We start from the raw sequence: 19,432 nt of genomic DNA on the forward strand, positions 1-19,432 counted from the left end.
CTCTACTCTAGGGACAAGTGTGGTACTCCGCAAAAGAGAGAAAGAAATGTCACTAAGCTTGAGGTCCTCAAGAGAGACCAGACAACTTCAACAACACACATAAATCACATCAGCTCAGTCAAAGTTGCATTAAAAGCTGAGGACAAGTCACAGTTATTCAATGCCAAAAACTCCTCGTACAGCCCTCAGAAAAAGGAACCATCAAAGGTAGAAGCAGAAGACAGAGTGCCCGTGGTAAAAACTCGGGACAATTTAAAAATCTACAATGAAGATGTTTCATTTCTGTCAGTCAATCAAAATAATTACTCAAGAAACCCAACACAGTCTTTGGAGTCCAGTGTAGGGGCCAAACAGCCTAAACATGTTAACAACAATATACCTTCGTCTCTAGGTGATGCTCAAGAGGAAAAGAGGTATCTCACAGGTAAGGAAGAGGTGTATGGGCATCCCCACATTCCTGAACAGCTAATGCACATCTATAGCCAGCCCATTGCCATCTTTCAGACATCTGACCTTTTCTCCACCCCAGAGCAGTTACATACTGCTAAGTCAGCTACTTTGCCAAGAAAGGGACAGTTAGTCTATGGCCAGTTGATGGAACCAGTAAACAGAGAGAACTTTACACAGACATTGCCCAAAATGCCAATGCATTCTCATGCACAGCCCCCAGATGCCAGGGAAGAGAATATCCCACTCGAAGGTCAACAGAGCTTGCCATCCCAGACTTCAGATTGGAGCCGGTATTCAAACAGCTTACTAGAATCTGTTTCTGTTCCTGGAACACTAAATGAAGCTGTGGTGATGACTCCCTTCTCGTCAGAGCTTCAAGGGATTTCAGAACAGACCCTGCTAGAGCTGTCCAAAGGAAAGCCCTCCCCCCACCCCAGAGCCTGGTTCGTGTCTCTTGATGGAAAGCCAGTCGCACAGGTGAGGCACTCCTTCATAGACCTGAAAAAGGGCAAGAGAACCCAGAGCAACGATACGAGTCTGGACTCGGGGGTGGACATGAACGAGCACCACTCAAGCAGGAAACTGGAGAGGGAGAAAACTTTCATCAAAAGCATGCATCAGCCTAAGATCCTTTACTTAGAAGATTTAGACCTGAGCAGTAGTGAGAGTGGAACCACTGTCTGCTCCCCCGAGGACCCAGCTTTAAGGCACATCCTAGATGCAGGGAGTGGAGCTATCATGGAGCACCCTGGGGAGGAGTCCCCAGGAAGAAAAAGCACTGTTGAAGATTTTGAAGCCAATATATCCCCGACTAAGAAAAGGGGCAGGCCACCGCTAGCCAAAAAAGATAGCAAGACTAATATTTGGAAGAAGCGAGAGGAACGCCCACTTATTCCCATAAATTAACACCAAGAGTGGTTGTGTCTCTGCTGTCTCGTGCTGTTTATCCTTGCTTCTCGTTGTAAATTGCCGTATGAACTTCTTAAAAGTTGAGACTGAGGAATCTCGTGGTCCCTGGACATGTCTCAAGCAGAGTAAATAGTAAAATGGTAATGCAGTAGTGAGAGAAAGATACCAAGGAATGCTTTTTCTGGCCTATTCTTTTCATTTATTTTTGGGTGATGAATTTGAATGATCCAAGAGTTCAAAATATAACATAGCTTCGAGATGTTAGTTATCTGAAAATGTTGCTCTGTCAGCAAGTTTAGCCCTGATTCCCTGCAGAATAACAGTGAAAAGTGTACTCCTAAAGTTGCTTTCAAAAATGTTGCCTCTGCTCTGATGACTACCCCTGTGAAACGTTTAGAAATGACACTGTACTCTTCAAGCATCATATTCTTGTGAAATGTTACTATTGCGTTCTCTACTGCCTATACTTGAAAGTAACTTGATAAATGTTCTGGACTGATGTTATTTTAGAGTTCAAAAGCCAAACCACATGTTTTTCCCCCGATAAACAGCATGTGTATTGTATCAACCCAAAAGTAAATTCCATACTCATATAAGATGGGCAAAAAGCTACTTGGTTGTGAGAGAGGGAAATGCCAGCTCTTCGGTTATTTCGGATGTAACTTCACAGAATAAATAAGGTGTCAATTTGTTAGAAATCTGAGAAATGAATGCTCAGATACTGAATTTTTATTTAAAAATTTCTTACCCCTTCCCACACCACCAAGAAGTGAAATGAGCTTAGCTGTGAAGGAAAACTTTTTACCAATCTAAAAAACCAAAAAACAAACATCCCCTCTGCCATCTTTAGTTTAAGACTCATTGATATATGTAGGCTAAAGTCAGTTTTAAGATATTTCTTCTATTCAAAAAAAGATTTCAGTCACTTAAATGCTATTACATGTTATTAAAAAAATCAATGAATTGACAATTTCTTATGAACACCAATAATTAAACTAGGTGGAGCTAAAGGAAACAAACATTTCACTTTTTTGAAACGTCAAGCGGGAAAAAAATGCCATTTCTCTGAGACTCAAAAATATCTTCAGGATATCAGGTATATATTCAGTTTTTTTCTTCTATTGACATTCATAAAATATGTTTGGGAAAGCCAGTTTTAATTTCATGGGAAAAGTAAAAAATTTTTCTTAAATCATGCAAATGCTGTAAGTTACATAAATAACATCTTTTTTCCAGTTTTGGAATACATTCTTTTCATCATCGCAAGGAATTCAGTGGGAACACAATTCAACAGCTGTTTTTAATTATAAGTATCTTCAACTCAGAATTAGCATTCTTATGTCCTAAAAATGAAGCTCTTTGTTAATTAAAATCAACTCATCCCATTTTTCTTAAAACTTCCATAAAGGCAAATGTCTGAAACAGCTTCCCCTTTCCCTTGAGGGAAAAAAATGAAACTAAATTGCTTTATTTCTCATGCCCTGCTAATTAACATGGGAGCAACATAGAGACCCAAGGTACATAAACAAGTTGAAAGAACTGAAATTAGCCACCTTAGCTTCAGTCAAATTACAGATGGATATACAATGAAAAACAACAGCTTTTCCCCCCAAGATAGAGTAGACTTCAGCCAGTTTTTCCTGTAATCATTTCTGAAGTATGTAACCTGTCAGATAACACTCCTACCTTTCTGTATTAACCCAAAGAACTTAAAGACCTAGGCAAAAGTTTGCTATATTTTACAGCAATCCAGGGAAGAGATACATGTTGTGGGTAATACCTAGATTTACTTTTTTGGGGGGTGGTGGCGATAAGATCCAAAATTAGAGGTGGCTTCTTACTAGTCTTATACAGAAAGATGCAAGAAAAGTGGCATAAATGAAAATGATTTGGAAAAGGTTAAGGAGTTAGTGCTCTGCTGAAGTGCCTTTGATATAGACTTGCTTTATTAGAAGGATATGGAACATCTTTCTTAAATGTGCATTTTCTTTGTTAGCCAAATTAAAACAGATGTGCAGTTTTTATTAAATATATAGATCTAGTGTTTCACGTTGGAACAATGAATTTTGCATGCCAGTAACATCTCTTGGTGTTTCTTTTTTGAATCCAGTTTATATTGATACACTGTTTATGTTGGAATGAAGTTAGAAACTATATAGTAATATGTTGCACTTCAATACTTTAAGTGTATATTTCCCCACCCTTAAAAATGTTTAATCTCTCATCTTGGTAATCGAGTGCACACACTGATACAGGAGGATACCATTCAGGTATGCCACTTACTTTCTTGTGTAAAGGAAATGAGAAGATGTATCCCCAAGGGCTTTTCTAGAAATACTTTTTTGGTTTCCGAATAAAATCTTATTTTTTTATACACTGCACATTCTGTTCTCAATTGGGAATTATAGGCAACTTATCTTTTCTAACGATCAAAAATGTGTAACTTCTCATTTGTGAGTGGTTCACAAATTTCCTGTTAAAAAGCTGAAGCCATCTACTTTTTCTTAACCCAAGTGATAATTAAACCTACAATATTCACAAGTTTCTTAAAATTTTTAAATTGAAAACCAACAGTTTTTCTGCAAATGAAAATCTTGAGGATTTTGGTCACAAATTGTTAGCATTTGTGGATCCTTTGTATATACTTTGGATATATCTTAAAAGCAAAGTTATCCCTCAATTAACTGATGGATTCATTTACTAAAGCACAGCTATATGTATTTTTGAATACATATTATCCTGAATTTATAAAATCCATTTTTATGACATTTATGCAGTTGTATAGGGATTACACACCCTTTTATAATAAATACACAGTATACCACGAAGGTCACAAATGTTGAGGAATCAAAGCACTTCTTTGCTTTGGCAGTCACTTTTAGATCACTTTCTGTGTGTTTGAATCTTCTGGTATCGATACATAGTGTAGAGTTTTAGAGATCTGTGGGTCAAATAATGTCCCTCAAAACTTCCCAGGAAGGTGAAGCTCAAAGTTACATATTCATTTATAGGGAAGGCTCGAGTTACTGATTTCTCCATGTACTAGCATTGTAAAGAATTTGACAGTTTTGACAATTAATTTCCATCTTAGACCTAGAGTTGACATTTTGCCCTCTTGTTTCCAAGTGTTTCTATCTTTTGTATTCTTTTGTCAGAGGAATCTCACATTTCAGTGTATTTATTGCCATTACTACTATATTTACTGCTGAAAACTTAACAATCTGAAGATTTGTAAAATGTTATAGTTCATTAAAGATAATAAAATAAATCTAAAAATGTACTTGATGCATTGTTTAATTTGGGGTAAACCATGAAACATTCTTCCCTAAATTGTTATTTAATCTAGTAAATATTCAATTTTTTATTTATTACACTTATAGTAAAATAAACATTTGAATATCCTTTGTTTATATAATGAACTTGATTTCTCTTCGTATTTCATGTTCTCCAAAGTTCACATTTTTACTACTAAAGTTGAGTATACACAAATTATTTTTCCATTCAGTTAAAGACTTTTAAAGATAATCTGATAGACATTTTGGGAGTTGCAAATTATTTTACATTCTAAATGATAAAATAATACAATATCCCCTGCCAACCCCTGTTTAAAAAAATTCTTTAAACTTTAAACCTAAGACTAAGATACACAAAGGCTGTTTACACTTAAGAGAATTAGCTCTCCTTCAAGAACCCTTCTGCTCAGTTAATTGAACAATGCCTAAGAGTTCATATAGTTTGTATTGTGGAAGTTTAGACTATCTTTTAGAGTGATTATCCTGGCTCCCATGTTTTTAGACAGTTTGTATCTTATATAAATAAATATGGTACTGGGAATAACTTTGGTCAGTTTTAATGGGAATTGGGCTCTGAATACAGTGGAGATTATGACCCTCGACCCTGGCATTGAAATAGACACTTTGGTTTGGATTCTTGCTGAGTGCAAGCCAGGCTGTGGCCACCTTTGTCAAGGCCTGGTCTCCTTCTAGGAGAGTCTGGAGTCTTAACAGAAATGATGCAGCCCCTGGAAGAGTCACGCAGGACCTAAACTCACACGTAACTAATTGTAACAGAAAACAGGTTTCATAAATCACAATCTCAGATTTAGCTGCCAGATTGTTCATGAGCTGGTCATCACATTTTCATCTGAAGGGAAATTGATATTGGAAGACTGATATGTAGGAAAGGTAGGAGGTATTTTTAAAAGCTTATCAAAATTATTCATTTACTTGATAATTGTGACAGCTAGTCAGGGACTCTTTCTTTGAACTACATGCTGGAAAAATGTTAAACTATACAGCAGTGTTGCTTTATCTAGACTTCATAAAATCATCTTTTGGCCTTCTATTTATAGATAGATTTTTTTTTTATCATGATACACAGTGAGACAGCTTAATTCCAACAGTAAGCTCTCTCTAAATTAATTGTGGGGTTAATTTCTTTTGAGAAATCTGCTCTATTGTCTTAGATTTGAATCTGTTTCCTCCATCAAAGTAAGTTGTTTTTTTTTTTTTAACTTGTTTTCTTTCTTATCATTCTATATTTTGAGCCTCTTTATTTTGGGACTGAGGACTTCTGTCCATTGATTTTTTTTTCCTTTATAAAAACATTTTTAGAGTTTGACTAAAAAATTGTCTAGAAATCATAGTTTATAATGTTAGATAACAAAAAGTTAATAAACTCAATTATAAATGATGGAGAAACATTATCACTAAATATGGAAAATTTCTTAGTTGTCAAGAAAAATAGTTATTTCACCCCCTATTTTCTTTCTAGGATAGCTATGCTTAAAGATCTTAAAGGTAATTTTTAAATTACCTTTGGTGTTTGTTAAAACATGGCAGTAACACTTTTTTCCACTTTGCTACAGTAGATTAATATCTTCCTATTTCTTTTGGGAAAGTTCACATGTTGAAAAGACATATATGGTATTTTCTAAAAATCTTTGGTTGCAAAACTTTATTACCTGGTTTTCAGACCTACACTTGCTATTGTTGTAAACTATATTCCACAGTCCTGTAGGGATACTCCAATTTCCCACATGATTTAGTCTTTTTTTTTTTTCCTCTTCTTCTGTTCTTCAGGTTGACTAGAAGTTTCATGATTCATATGTTGACTGATTCTAATCCTTGTGGACCTTATTAAAACACTAGACTAACTGCAGACAGTCTGATTCAAAACAAACCAGATAATTACATTCCCAGGAGTCTCTGGGCTTATTACACTTCAACGTCTTAGTTAAGAACCTTTCCTAAATACTGTACTGAAAAGCATAACTGTAGCTATTAAGCAATGTGCAGTAGCTAACTCGAAATGATTTTTATTTTATAGATCTCCACATTTCAGTCTAGAAAATAGATTTTTTTTGTTTTATGTAAAAACATTTTTTAAAGGAAATTTATTCAGCTGAAGTTTACCTCTAATATCTGGCATTCTGAAATATACACTGCTTTGAAACCCTGATTTCTAATTTAGATAACTTACAAAAGATTTGTGTCCATTAAATACAGAAATGTTTAATTATTACCGTGTACTTTTACAGATATTTTATTTTCATTATTAATTTTTCATTTGGTGTTTATTACTGATTATTGGGGTAACTAGGTGACTGGCACAAGGCTTGAGAGGAGATCTGTCATTTTCCCTTGGATGTTCTGAGTTAAAAGGATCAGTGGGGTATCTAGGAGATTTTCTGTGCACCTTTGAATGTGAATCAATCTTAGCTATTAGGGTAACATCGGATGTTAGATCTGATGCAGCAGGGTTTGGGGAATTCCAGATAGTTGTTTGAAGCTACAGGTGAAGGTAAGATGGTCAAGAACTAGTATGTAGGGTGAGAAAAGACTTCTGATGTCATTAAATTATCTGTGTAATCAATAACAAAAATAAAAGGAAAATATCAATTCTATTTAAAAAAATTGGGTTTTAAAAACAGACTGATGTGTATATATTTAGGCTGAAAAAAAAAAGACAGTGACTTCATTGTCTCCTTTTAAATTTCATAAATATGACTTTGACTTTACATCTCAGGTTTGGTATAAATTCAGTTTTTGTAAGTAGGCTCTTATTTAAAAACAAGTGGCAAGTAATTATTTTTATGTTTTATGTTATGTTTATATTAACTTCTTCCTTCATTACTAAACTTGTTCTTTTTTTTATATTGCATTTTTACAACGTAGGTTTTCCATAAATATTTTAAAAACAAAAGAAGCAAAAGTCAGAAGATCTGGGTTGAAATCAAGGCATTTCCCATTTCTAGTAAACTTCAGTTTTCTCATGTTATATGGCTCTGACACTGTTCATAATAGTAATGCCTCCCTTACATGGCAGATGTAAGACTTAAGGTGGTGCAGAGGAAAAGCACAGACCAGGCAAATATTAGTTATTGTCCAATGACACTACATTTGATGAACTTACAAAGTATAGGGGGTCACTTTTTTGATTCAGCCTTGTTTAACCAACGGGGTGATCTCCAATTGAGAGCTTATTATCACTGCAAACCAACACCTATATCACTGATAGCAATTATCAAAATGTAGCCTCCAAATGTCAGAGTTCTCCTTATAGCCACTATTGTGGTGCTTTTACATCAGGACCATTAGATATTGGGGAAAGAAGGGAACCACTAAAATCGGGGGATTTGACAAGTTGGGGTACTACTCAGTTGCTCTCATGCATAGGTTGCCTCCCATACTTCATGTTGTCTCATGTAAGTCAGTAACTGCTCAGCTGCCTAGAATGATTTAGCAATAACCATCAAAGAGGCATGAAGAAGTCCACAGAAGAAGAAGAAAAAGAAAACACATGTGTTTAGGTCCATAGAACCCTCAGTTTTCAGGTCAACCATCTCTTTCTGGGGAGACGGTTTTAATGAAGGGAGCTAGCCCCTCACTCACCTCCTATGGTGGTGAGAAGAGCATTTTACTGTACTCCTCCCAGAAATTCTGGTTGAGGGTAGGATATCAGAGGGTCACTGGTGAAGTCTGAGCCCCACATCAGGCTCCCCAGCCAAGAAGTCATGCAGAGGGAAGACAAGCCCCTAGAATGGCTGCCTCTGATGGCCATGGGGCTCGTGTTTGGGAGAGCTGGAGGGCTGCAGAAAACAAAGACCAGTCTTAAAGGATCTGTACAAAATCTCACACGCCCTGACTTCAGCACAGAGGTGGTGATTTGAAAGAAGCCTGGGTCAGACCTACTTGCTGATATTGGAGGACTTCCCAGAGAGACAGGAGACCACTGGAACTCCCCTGGGGACATAGATACGGGCAGTAGTCATTTCAGGGAGCTTGTTTAAAAAGAAAACATTGGTGTTGTCAAGCACCATTTTGGAGTCCTCTCTCCAACCTATTATGCTGGAGGCTTACCCATCCAGCAAAACACAGGCATCATTACTGGATTCCCCTGGTCCACACAGCCAGCCAACCGGGGACCAAACCCCACACACCAGTGGGCCAGCACCAGCCCCAGGGACCCCCAGACCCTGCAGCTGGCTGCAGTGGGACACAGCTCTGCTCACCAGTGGACCAGCACCAGCCCTGGGCATCTCCGGGCCCCACAGCTGGCCACTCAAAGCCCAGCACTACTCAGCTAGTTAACCAGAACCACACCAGGCCCCTCCAGGTCCTGCAGCCGGCCATGCAGGCACTGACCCTGCCCACCAGTGGGCTGGCAACAGCCCTGGGACACCATGAACCGTGCAGCTGGCTACATTGTGACCTGGCCCCATACTCACCTGTGGGATAGCACCAGTCCTGAGAACTAATGCCCTACCCTGAGACACACGACTGGTCACACCAGAGCCTGGCTCCATCCACCAGCAGGCTGGCAGCCACTGCTTGAGACAGGACCTGGCTGCCAACGAGGACAGGGGCCAGCCCTGTCTACAAGAATACTCACAGCAGTTGGCCCTGCCCATGTAGCCCACATAGGGGGTCCCCTAAAGCATTTAACTAGTGACCAGTGGGGAGTGTGCTACTGAGCCCTGTAGGATGTCTCCTAAATAAAGCCACTTCTCCAAGATCAGGAAGTGTAACTGACCTACCAAATACATAGAAATAAATGCACAGAATTGGGCAAAATGAGAAGACAAGAGGAATATGCCCCAAACAAAGGAACAAGACATAGGAAAAGAACTAAACAAAATGGAGACAAGCAATCTATTCAATAAAGAATTCAAGACAATGATCACAAAGACGCTTAACAAACTCAGGAGAAGAACGGATGAATATGATGGAATTTTTAATGAAGAGTTAGAAAATATAAAGAAGAATCAACCAGAGCTGAAGAATAAAACAACTGAAATAAAAAATACACTAAAAGGAATCAACAGTAGATGATACAGAGGAACAGAGCAGCAAACTGGAACACTGACAAGTGGAAACCACACAAGCTGAACAGAAAAACAAAAAAAGACCTTTTCAAAATGAGGATAGTTTAAGAGACATCTGGGACAAAATCAAGCATACCAACATTCACATTATAGGGGTCTCAGAAAAAGAGAGATAAAAAGGGGGCAGAAAACTGTCTGAAGAAATAATAGGTGACAAATTCCCTAATCTGGGAAAAGAAACAGACTTCCAGGTCCAGGAAGCAGAGAAAGACAAGATGAACACAAAGAGGCCCAAACCAAGACACACTGTAGTCAAAATGGCAAAAATTAAAGGTAAAGAGAAAATCTTAAAAAGCAACAAGAGAAAAGCGATCAGTTAGGTATAGGATAACTCCTATAAGTCAATAAGCTGATTTTTCAGCAGAAACTTTGCAGGCCAGAAGAGAGTGGCACAATATATTCAAAATAATGAATGGTGAAAAGCTATAACCAAGAATACTCTACCCAGCAAGTTTATCATTCAGATTTGAAGGCAAGATAGCTCTACAGACAAAAACTAAAAGAGATCAGCTTTCAAATTAATTTTACAGGGCCTCATCCTGATACCAAATTTAGACAAGGACACTACAGAAAAAGAAGTTACTGGACAGTATCACTGATGAGCATAGATGAAAAATCCTCAAAAATATCAGCAAACCAAATCCAACAATACATTATAAGGATCATATGCCACGAGTCCGTGGAATTTACCCCAGAAGTTCAAAGATGTTTCAGTATCTGCAAATAAATCAATGGGATTCAATGTATTTGCAAATTGAAGAATAAAAATCATAACAATGATCATCTCAATAGATGAAGAAAAAGCTTTTGACAAAATTCAGCATATATTTATGACAAAAACACTAAGCAAAGTGAATATAGAGGAAACACAGTTGAACAAAATAAAGGCCAAGTAGGATAAGCTGATAGCTAACATCATACTCAAACAGTGAAACCCTGAAAGCATTTCCTCTAAAATCAGAAACAAGACAGGGATGCCCATACTCTCCACTTATATTCAGTGTAGTATACAGTAATCAGACAAGTAACATAAATAAATAAAATCCAAATTAGAAAGAAGTAAAACTGTCAATGAAGATTACATGATACTCTTTATAAAAAATTCTAAAGATGCCACCAAAAAACTAAAATGAATTCAGTAAAGTTGCAGCATATAAATAAAGTAAATATGCAGAAATCTGTTGCATTTCTATGCACTAGCAACAAACTATCAAAAGAAGAAATTAAAAATCCCATTTATAATCCCAACAAAAAACAATGAAATACCTGGAAACAAATCTAACCAAGGAAGTAAACAACTTTTACTTGCAAAAGTGTAATGTTGTTTTGATGAAGGAAACTGAAGATGACACAAAAAATGGAAAGAAAGCCATGATCATTAATTGGAATAATTAATATTATTAAAATGACCTTACTCCCCAAGGCAATCTACACTTTGAGTGTAATCCTTATCAAAATACCAATGGCATTTTTCACAGAACCAGAAGAAATAATTCTAAAATTTGTATGGAAACACAAAAGACCCTGAAGAGCCAAAACAACCTTGAGAAAGAACAAAGCTGGAGGGATCATACTCTCTGATTTCAAACTATATTACAAAGATACAGTTAATCAAAATAGTATGGTATTAGCACAAAAGCAGACACAGATCAATGGAACAAAACAGAAACCTTGGAAATAAATCCACATGGTCAATACAGTCAATTTACTACAAAGAAGGCAAGGATATACAATAGGGGAAAGACAACTTCTTTAATAAATGGTGCTGGGAATACTTGAAAGCTACATGTCAAAGAATGAAACTAGATTACTTTCTCACATCGTATGCAAAAATAAACTCAAAATGGATTGAGACTTAAATGTAAGATGTAATACCATAAAACTCACAAAAGAAAACATAGGCAGTATGCTCTTTGACATAGGTCTTAGCAATATTTTTTTTATATATCTCCTCAGGCAAAGGAAACAAAAGCAAAAATAAACACTTGAGGCTATATCAAAGTAAAACGTTTTTGTACAGTGAAGGAAACTTGCAACAAAATGAAAAGGCAGCCTACTGAATGGGAGAAGATATTTGCAAACAATATATCCTCTAAGGGGTTTAATATCCAAAACATATAAACACATACAATTCAACATCAAAAAACCAAACAACCTGATTAAAAACTGGGCAGAAGATTTGAACAGATACTATTCCAAAGAAGATGCATGAGAAGATGCTCAACATCACTAATCATGAGGGAAATGCAAATCAAAATCACAGTGAGATATCACCTTATACCTGTCAGAATAACTAGCATCAAAAAGACGACAAATAATAAGTACTGGCTAGCCTGTGGAGAAAAGAAAACCCTCATGCACTATTAATGGGATTGCAAATTGCTACAGCAATATGGAAAACAGTATGGAGGGTGCTCAAAAAATTAAAAATAGAACTGCCATATGATCCCACAATTTCATATTCACTTGAAGAAAACAAAGACACTTATTTGAAAACATATATGAACTCCAAAGTTCACTGCAGCATTATTTACAATAAGAGAAGACATGGAATTAATGTAAGTGTCCGTTGATAGATGAATGAATAAAGAAATAGTGGTTAGATATATATACAATGGAATAGTACTCAGCCATAAAAAATAAACCTCACCATTTGTGACAACATTGATGAATCTGAAGGATATTATTTAAGAGAAATGAGGCAGAGAAACAAATCCTGCATGATCTTACTTATATGTGTAATCTAAAAACAAAACAAAATGAACACAGACTCACAGATACAGAGAACAAATGGGTGGTTGTCAGAAGGATGAGGGTGAGGAAGGTGAATGAAAAAGAAGGGGATTAAGAGGTATAACCTCCAGTTATATAATAAATAAGCCACAGAGATGTAATATACAGCATAAGTAATATGGCCAATAATATAATAAATTTGGGGACAGATAGTTACTAAACTTATTGTAGTAATCATTACATGATTATGAAAAAGTCAAATCATTATGTAATATACCTGAAACTGACAATATTGTACATCAACTATATTTCAATTAAAAAATAAAATAAAATGCCCAAGGATAGGTGTGAAGATTAATGTATTTTCACAAACTCTGTACTCTTCTATAACCAGAATCAGATAAAGAATGTTGCTATTGCCCTGTTCATTACCCTCTCAAGGACAGTTCTGTCTTTCTATCACCTTCATCACCTTATATTTGTTTTGCTAAGTTTTTATCTTCATATAAATGAGATTGTAAAGTGGATACAATTTTGTGTTTGGCTGTTTTCATGCAATACTCTCATTATTTTTACTTTTTTTTATCAATATATATCTGTAAATATCAACTATTTTCAAAGAGACTGTATCATCTCTATTACATCTATGAATTGCATAAATATAATTGAAATAAATGAACAGAAAAAATACATTTATCAGTTTAAAGTAAACTGTTATAAGTATAAAATGTATTATATAGGCCTCATGGTAATCACAAAGTAAAAAAAAAAAACTATAGAAGATAAAGGAAGTTAGGAATCAACTACAAAACCATCAAATCACAGAGAAAGAGAAGAAAGGATCAACCTAATTACAAAATAGCCAGAAAATGATTAAGAAAATGCCAATAGTAATAATATACCTATCAATAATTACTTTAAATGGACTAAATTCTCCAGTCAAAAGACAAAGAATCACTAAATAGATTAAAAAAATAAACAAACCAAAAAAACAAGACCCAACTATTTGGTGTCTACAAGAGACTCAGCATTAAGGATACGAACAGACAGAATTTGAAAAAAGGTATTCCATGCAAATGGAATTCAAAAGAGATCAGGGAGTTATACCTATCTTAGATAAAACCGACTTTAAGTCAAAGACTGTTCTGAAGACAAAGAAGGTTATTATATAATAATAATACTATTTGCAGCAACGTGGATGGACTGACTTAGAGATCATCATTCTAAGTGAAGTAAGCCAGAAAGAGAAAGAAAAATATCATATGATATCACTCATATGTGGAATCTAAAAAAAAGAATAAAAGAGGACACTAATGAACTCATCTACAATGAGAAAAAGACTTGCAGACATAGTAAACAATCTTATGGTTACTGGGGCAAAGGGGGTGAGAAGGTATAAATTTGGGAGTTTGAGATTTGCGAATGTTAGCCACTATATATAAAAATAGATAAAAAAAACAAATTTCTTCTGTATAGCACAGGGAACTGTATTCAATATCTTGTAATAACCTTTGATGAAAAAGAATATCAAAATGAATATATGTATATATATGTGCATGACTAGGACATTATGCTGTACATGAGAAATTGACACATTGTAACTGAATATACGTCAATTAAAAAAAAAGAAACCAAAAAACAATGATAAATGGGTCAATCTAACTAGAGTATATAACATTCATAAATGTTTATGCACCCAAGAGAGGAAACATCTAAATATATAATCAAATACTAATCTGAAGGGAGAAATAGGCAATAATAATAACAATGGAATTCAAGACCACACTTTCATCAATGGATAGTTCATCCAGACAGATAAATCAGTAAGAAAACATTGGACTTAAACCACATGTTAGACTAGATGGATAAAACAGACATTCACAGAACATTCCATTCAATAGAAGCAGAATACACAGTTTTTCAAGTGCACGTGGGACAAGTCAGTGTTTAAGAAGATTGAAATCATACAAAACATCTTTTCCAACCACAATAGTATTGAAACTATACATCAATTAGAAGAAAAAAAACCTGGAAATTTTACAAATATGTGAAGATTAAATGAACAACCAATGGGTCAAAGAGGAATCAAGATAAATAATAAAATACCTTCAGAAATAAAAATGGAAATGCAACATTCCAAGAATTATGGGATCCAGCAAAAGCAGTTCTAGGAGAGAAGTTCATAGTAATAAATGCCTCCATCAAGAAACAAGAAACCTAACTTCACACCTAAAGCACTAGAAAAAGAAGGCCAACTAAGCCCACTATTAGTTGAAGAAAGAAAACAAAGATTAGAGTGTAAATAAATGAACAGAGACTAAAAAGACAATTGAAAAGATTAATGAAATGGATAAGTGTTTTTTAAAAAAGATAAAATAGACAAATCTTTTGCAACTCTTACTTAGAAAAAAAGGCAGGACTCAAATATAATTAGTAATGAAAGAAGAGCAATTACAACTGAAACAGAGAAATATAATAGATCATATATAATGAACAATTATATATCAATGAACTGGGCAACCTAGAAGAAATGGATAAAATTCCTAGAAACATACAACCTACCAAGACCAAATTTTGAAGAAATAGAAAATCTGAACACGCCAATAATGAATAAGGAGATTGGATCAGAAATCAAAAACCTCCCAACAAACAAAAGCCATCATTAAAAAGTCTACAAATAATAAATACTGGAGAGGGTGTGGAGAAAAAGGAACCCTTCTAAACTGTTGGTAGGAATGCAAACTGATGCAGCCACTATAGAGGACAGTATGGAGTTTTCTTAAAAAGCTAAAAATAGACTTATTATACAATCTAGCAATCCTATTCCTGGGCATATATCCATAGAAAACTCTAATATGAAAAGACACATGCACCTGAATGTTCACAGCAGCATTATTTACAATAGCCAAGATATGGAAAAACCTAAATGTCCTTCAATAGATGAATGGATAAATAAGATGTGGTATATATATGATAGAATATTACTCAGCCATAAAAAGGAATGAAATAATGACATTTGCAGCAACATGGATAGACCTAGAGATTATTATATTAAGTGAAGTAAGTCAGAGAAAGACAAATACCATATGATGTTGCTCATACGTAGAATCTAAAAAATACAAATTTTATTTACAAACCAGAAATAGACTCACAGACATAGAAAACAAACAGTGGTTACCAAAGGGGAAAGGTGGGGCAGGGATAGGAGTTTGGGGTTAACAGATACATGTTACTATATATAAAATAAACAACAAGGACCTAGTGTACAGCACAGGGAACTATATTCAATTTCTTATAATGAGCTCTAATGGAAAAGACTCTGAAAAAAAAATATATGTATGTATTTGTATAACTGAGTCACTTTGCTGTACACCTGAAACTAACATTGTAAATCAACTACACTTTAATAAAAAATAAGAATTAAAAAAATCCTTAATAGGAGAGTGACATCACCAAGATGGTGAAATAGGTTTCCCTCACTTCATTCCCCCTCACAAGAACAAAAACTAACAATTATTCATGGACAAGACATCAGAATTCTAGAGAGAATTCTAGAACATGAGGTTGAGGCTGAGGCTGAAGCACCACCTCTCCCTTACTCCCTAGGCCCCAACACACACAATCACAGACCAAGATAGACCACATTAGAAGGACTAGAGGAATAGCTATAATGCTGACTGTATTATGTCTGCCAAGCTGGTGCAGCAACATACTGAGAGGTCCCTCCTGAGTCTACAGTTCCTCTAGTGGGAAAGGAGGGCTCAGGGTGAACATCTAGATCCTCCAGCATTGTGAGTTGCTTCTTGGGAACTTCTGTTCTGCTCTTGCCACATGGGGATTGCAGGGGAATCTGATAATGACAGAAAATGAGAGCAGCACTTGCAACAGCCAGCATCCAGATCTTGGCAGACTGAGTTCCTACCTGTAACACCAAGTCCTAGTCCCAACCAGCATCTTTGTTATGTGCATAATTACATTTATGGCACAGTCTAATCAGGCAACTCCATGGGGGTATAGACCTGCCTGATTCAGTTTCTCAAACAAAGATTTGCTGGCTCTGGAGTCTGGTCTGCCCCTGCCCACACAGGGGAGCTGAGTCATAGCCCTGCCCACTACTGCCTGAAGCTCCCAGCCTCCCTAACCAGACAGGTTGCCAAGAACACCTGGAAGCAGTGTAGTCCAGCAATGCTTGAGCAGAGTATGGCAGGCAGAGCTGTTTGCCTACAAAGCCAGTGGCAGGCATGGACAGTCCTCTAGCTTCTCCCAGGCAGGGAAAGCTAATTCACACATCTACCCAATGCTGAGTAAAATTCCCAGCCTCACCTGACCAGAAGGCCTGGGCAGAATGCCTAGAAAGCTGTGTAGCCCAGCAACACTTGAGCAGAGAGTTGGCAGTCAGAGCTGGTAGTCTACAGAACAAAGTCAGTGGCCCTGTCTGGCCAGAGAACTTGGGTCATGGGTTGGCTTGAAAAATACAACCTATCAAGACTGAATCAGGAAGATAGAAAATTTGAACATACCAATTACTAGTAAGGACAATGAGTCAGTAATAAAAAATCTCCCAATAAAGAAAATGCCAGGACTAGATGGAGTCACTGGTGAATTTTATCAAGGGATAAATAATGCCAAACTTTCTCAAAATCTTCCAAAAGCACCAAGAGGAGGGAACACTCCAAAAACTGATTTTACAAGGCAAGCATTACCTTGGTGCCAAAGCCAGACAAGAAAACCACAGGCGAATATCCTTGATAAATATAGATGTAAAAATTGTCAATCAAATACTAGCAAACTGAATTCAGCAGCACATTTAAAAGATCATTCACCACGATCAAGTGGGATGTAAGGATGATTCAACATTCACAAAACCAATGTGATTTACATTAATAAAATGAATGAAAAATCATATAATTATTTAAATAGATGCAGAAAAACAAATCAACAAAATTCAAGACTGGTTCATGATAAAAACTCTTAAAAATTATGTACAGAAGAAATGTACCTCAACATAACAAGAGCCATATACAAGCCAATAGCTAACTTATTTAATAGTAAAAGTTGGAGACCTTTTACTCAAAGATCAGGAACATTCAACATAGTAGTGGAAGCCCTTGCCAAAGTAATCAGGCAAGAAAAAAAGGATCAGAATTTGAAAGAAAAAAGTACAACTGTCTCTATGTGCAGATGACATGATTTTTATAGAACAAATCCTGAGGCCTCTACCAAAAAACTGCTATATCTAGTTAATGATTTCAGTGAAGTTGTAAGATACAAAATTAATACAGGAAAATCATTAGTGTTTCTATATAACAACAATGAATTATCTGGAAAGGAAATAAATAAAATAGCATTAAATACAATAAAATAGTTAGGAATACATTTCATCAAGAATGTGAACTATCTCTACACTGAGCACTACAAGAAAATGATGAAAGAAATCAAGGATGACACAAATTAATGGAAATTTATCCCATGTTCATGGATTGGAAGAATTAATATTGTTAAAGTGTTCACACCACCCAAAGCCATCTATATATTCAACACGATCCCTGTCATGGTTCCAATGATATTTTTTTTTTTCACAGAAACAGAACAACCAATTCTAATACTTGTATAAAACCACAAAGGTCCCTGAATAGCCAAAGCAATACTAAGAAAGAACAAAGCTGGAGGCATCATGCTTCCCTATTTTAAACTATATTATAAAACCACAGTTACCAAAACAGAATGGTAATGAACAAAACCAGACACACAGACCAATGAAACAGAATTAAGACACAGAAATAAACTGTGCATATGTGGTCAACTAATATTTAACAGAGGAACCAAGAACAGTCAATTGAGAAAACACAGTCTCTGCAATAGACAGTGCTGGGAAAGTTGGATATTCAAGTGTAGAAAATAGAATAGACCCCTACTGTACACCATTCACAAAAATTAACTAAAAAATTGATTAAAGTCTTAAATGTTAGGTAGAAAACCATAAAGCTCCCAGAAGAAAATGCAGGAAAAAGAGCTCCTGGACATGGGTCTTGGTAATAATATTTTGGATATGACATATAAAGCACAAGTAACAAAATAAAAAATAAAGAACTGGGAATGCATCAAACTGAAAAGCCTCTGCTCTGCAACAGAAATGATTAACAAAAAACAAAGACATCTTATGGAACGGAAGAAAATATTTGCAATCTATATACAGACATACTTTATTGCACTCCATTTTATTGTGCTTGGTAGATTTTTTTTTTTAACAAATTGAAGTTTGTGGCAACCCTACATTGCAGAATGATTATTAAGAATTTTTTAAATGAAGTATTTTTAAATTAAGGTATGTACATCTTTTTAGACATAATGCTATTGTACACTTAATAGTCTACAGTATAGTGTAAGCATTACTTTTACATGCACTGGGAAACCAAAAAAGTTTTTGTGACTTGCTTTACTGTTATATTTGCCATATCACAGTGATCTGGAACCAAATCTGCAATATCTCTGAGGCATTCCTGTATCTGATAAGGTATTAATATCCAAAATATAAAAAGAACTTGTACAACTCAAGAGCAAAAAATAATAATAAACACAAAAACCAAAAACCAAACAAAAAAAACCCCCAAACCCTCAAATAATCCTATTGTAAAATGGGCAAAGGACATAAATAGATATTTTTTCAAAGGAGATACATGAATGGTGATCAGGTGCATGAAAAGATGCTCAACATCACTGATACTAGGGAAATACAAATCAAAACCACAGTGAGATATCACATCACACCTGTTAGAATGGCTAACATCAAAGGGGCAAGTGCTGGTGCAGATGGAGTAGAAAGGGAACACTTGTTTCTGTTGCAGGGATTGTAAAGTGGCACAGCCACTATGGAAATCAGTGTGGCAGTTCCTCAAAAAATTAAAAATAGAACTATGAGATGATCCAGCAATTCTACTTCTAGGAATATATTTG

General features: G+C 35.7%; 1 protein-coding gene across 1 annotated transcript in view; it reads left to right on the forward strand.

Moving 5' to 3' along the window:
- The window catches only part of FAM171B (family with sequence similarity 171 member B), a 59,284-nt gene extending 54,645 nt beyond the window's left edge, over nt 1-4,639 (forward strand). The window contains exon 8 of the mRNA XM_074364008.1: nt 12-4,639. Within this exon, the coding sequence (XP_074220109.1) occupies nt 12-1,356 (1,345 nt within the window). The 3' untranslated portion in view covers nt 1,357-4,639. The remainder of the gene's footprint in view (nt 1-11) is intronic.
- The last annotated feature ends 14,793 nt before the right edge of the window (nt 4,640-19,432 follow it).

Source organism: Camelus bactrianus, chromosome 5 (genome assembly GCF_048773025.1).
Source record: "Camelus bactrianus isolate YW-2024 breed Bactrian camel chromosome 5, ASM4877302v1, whole genome shotgun sequence".
NCBI lineage: Eukaryota > Metazoa > Chordata > Mammalia > Artiodactyla > Camelidae > Camelus > Camelus bactrianus.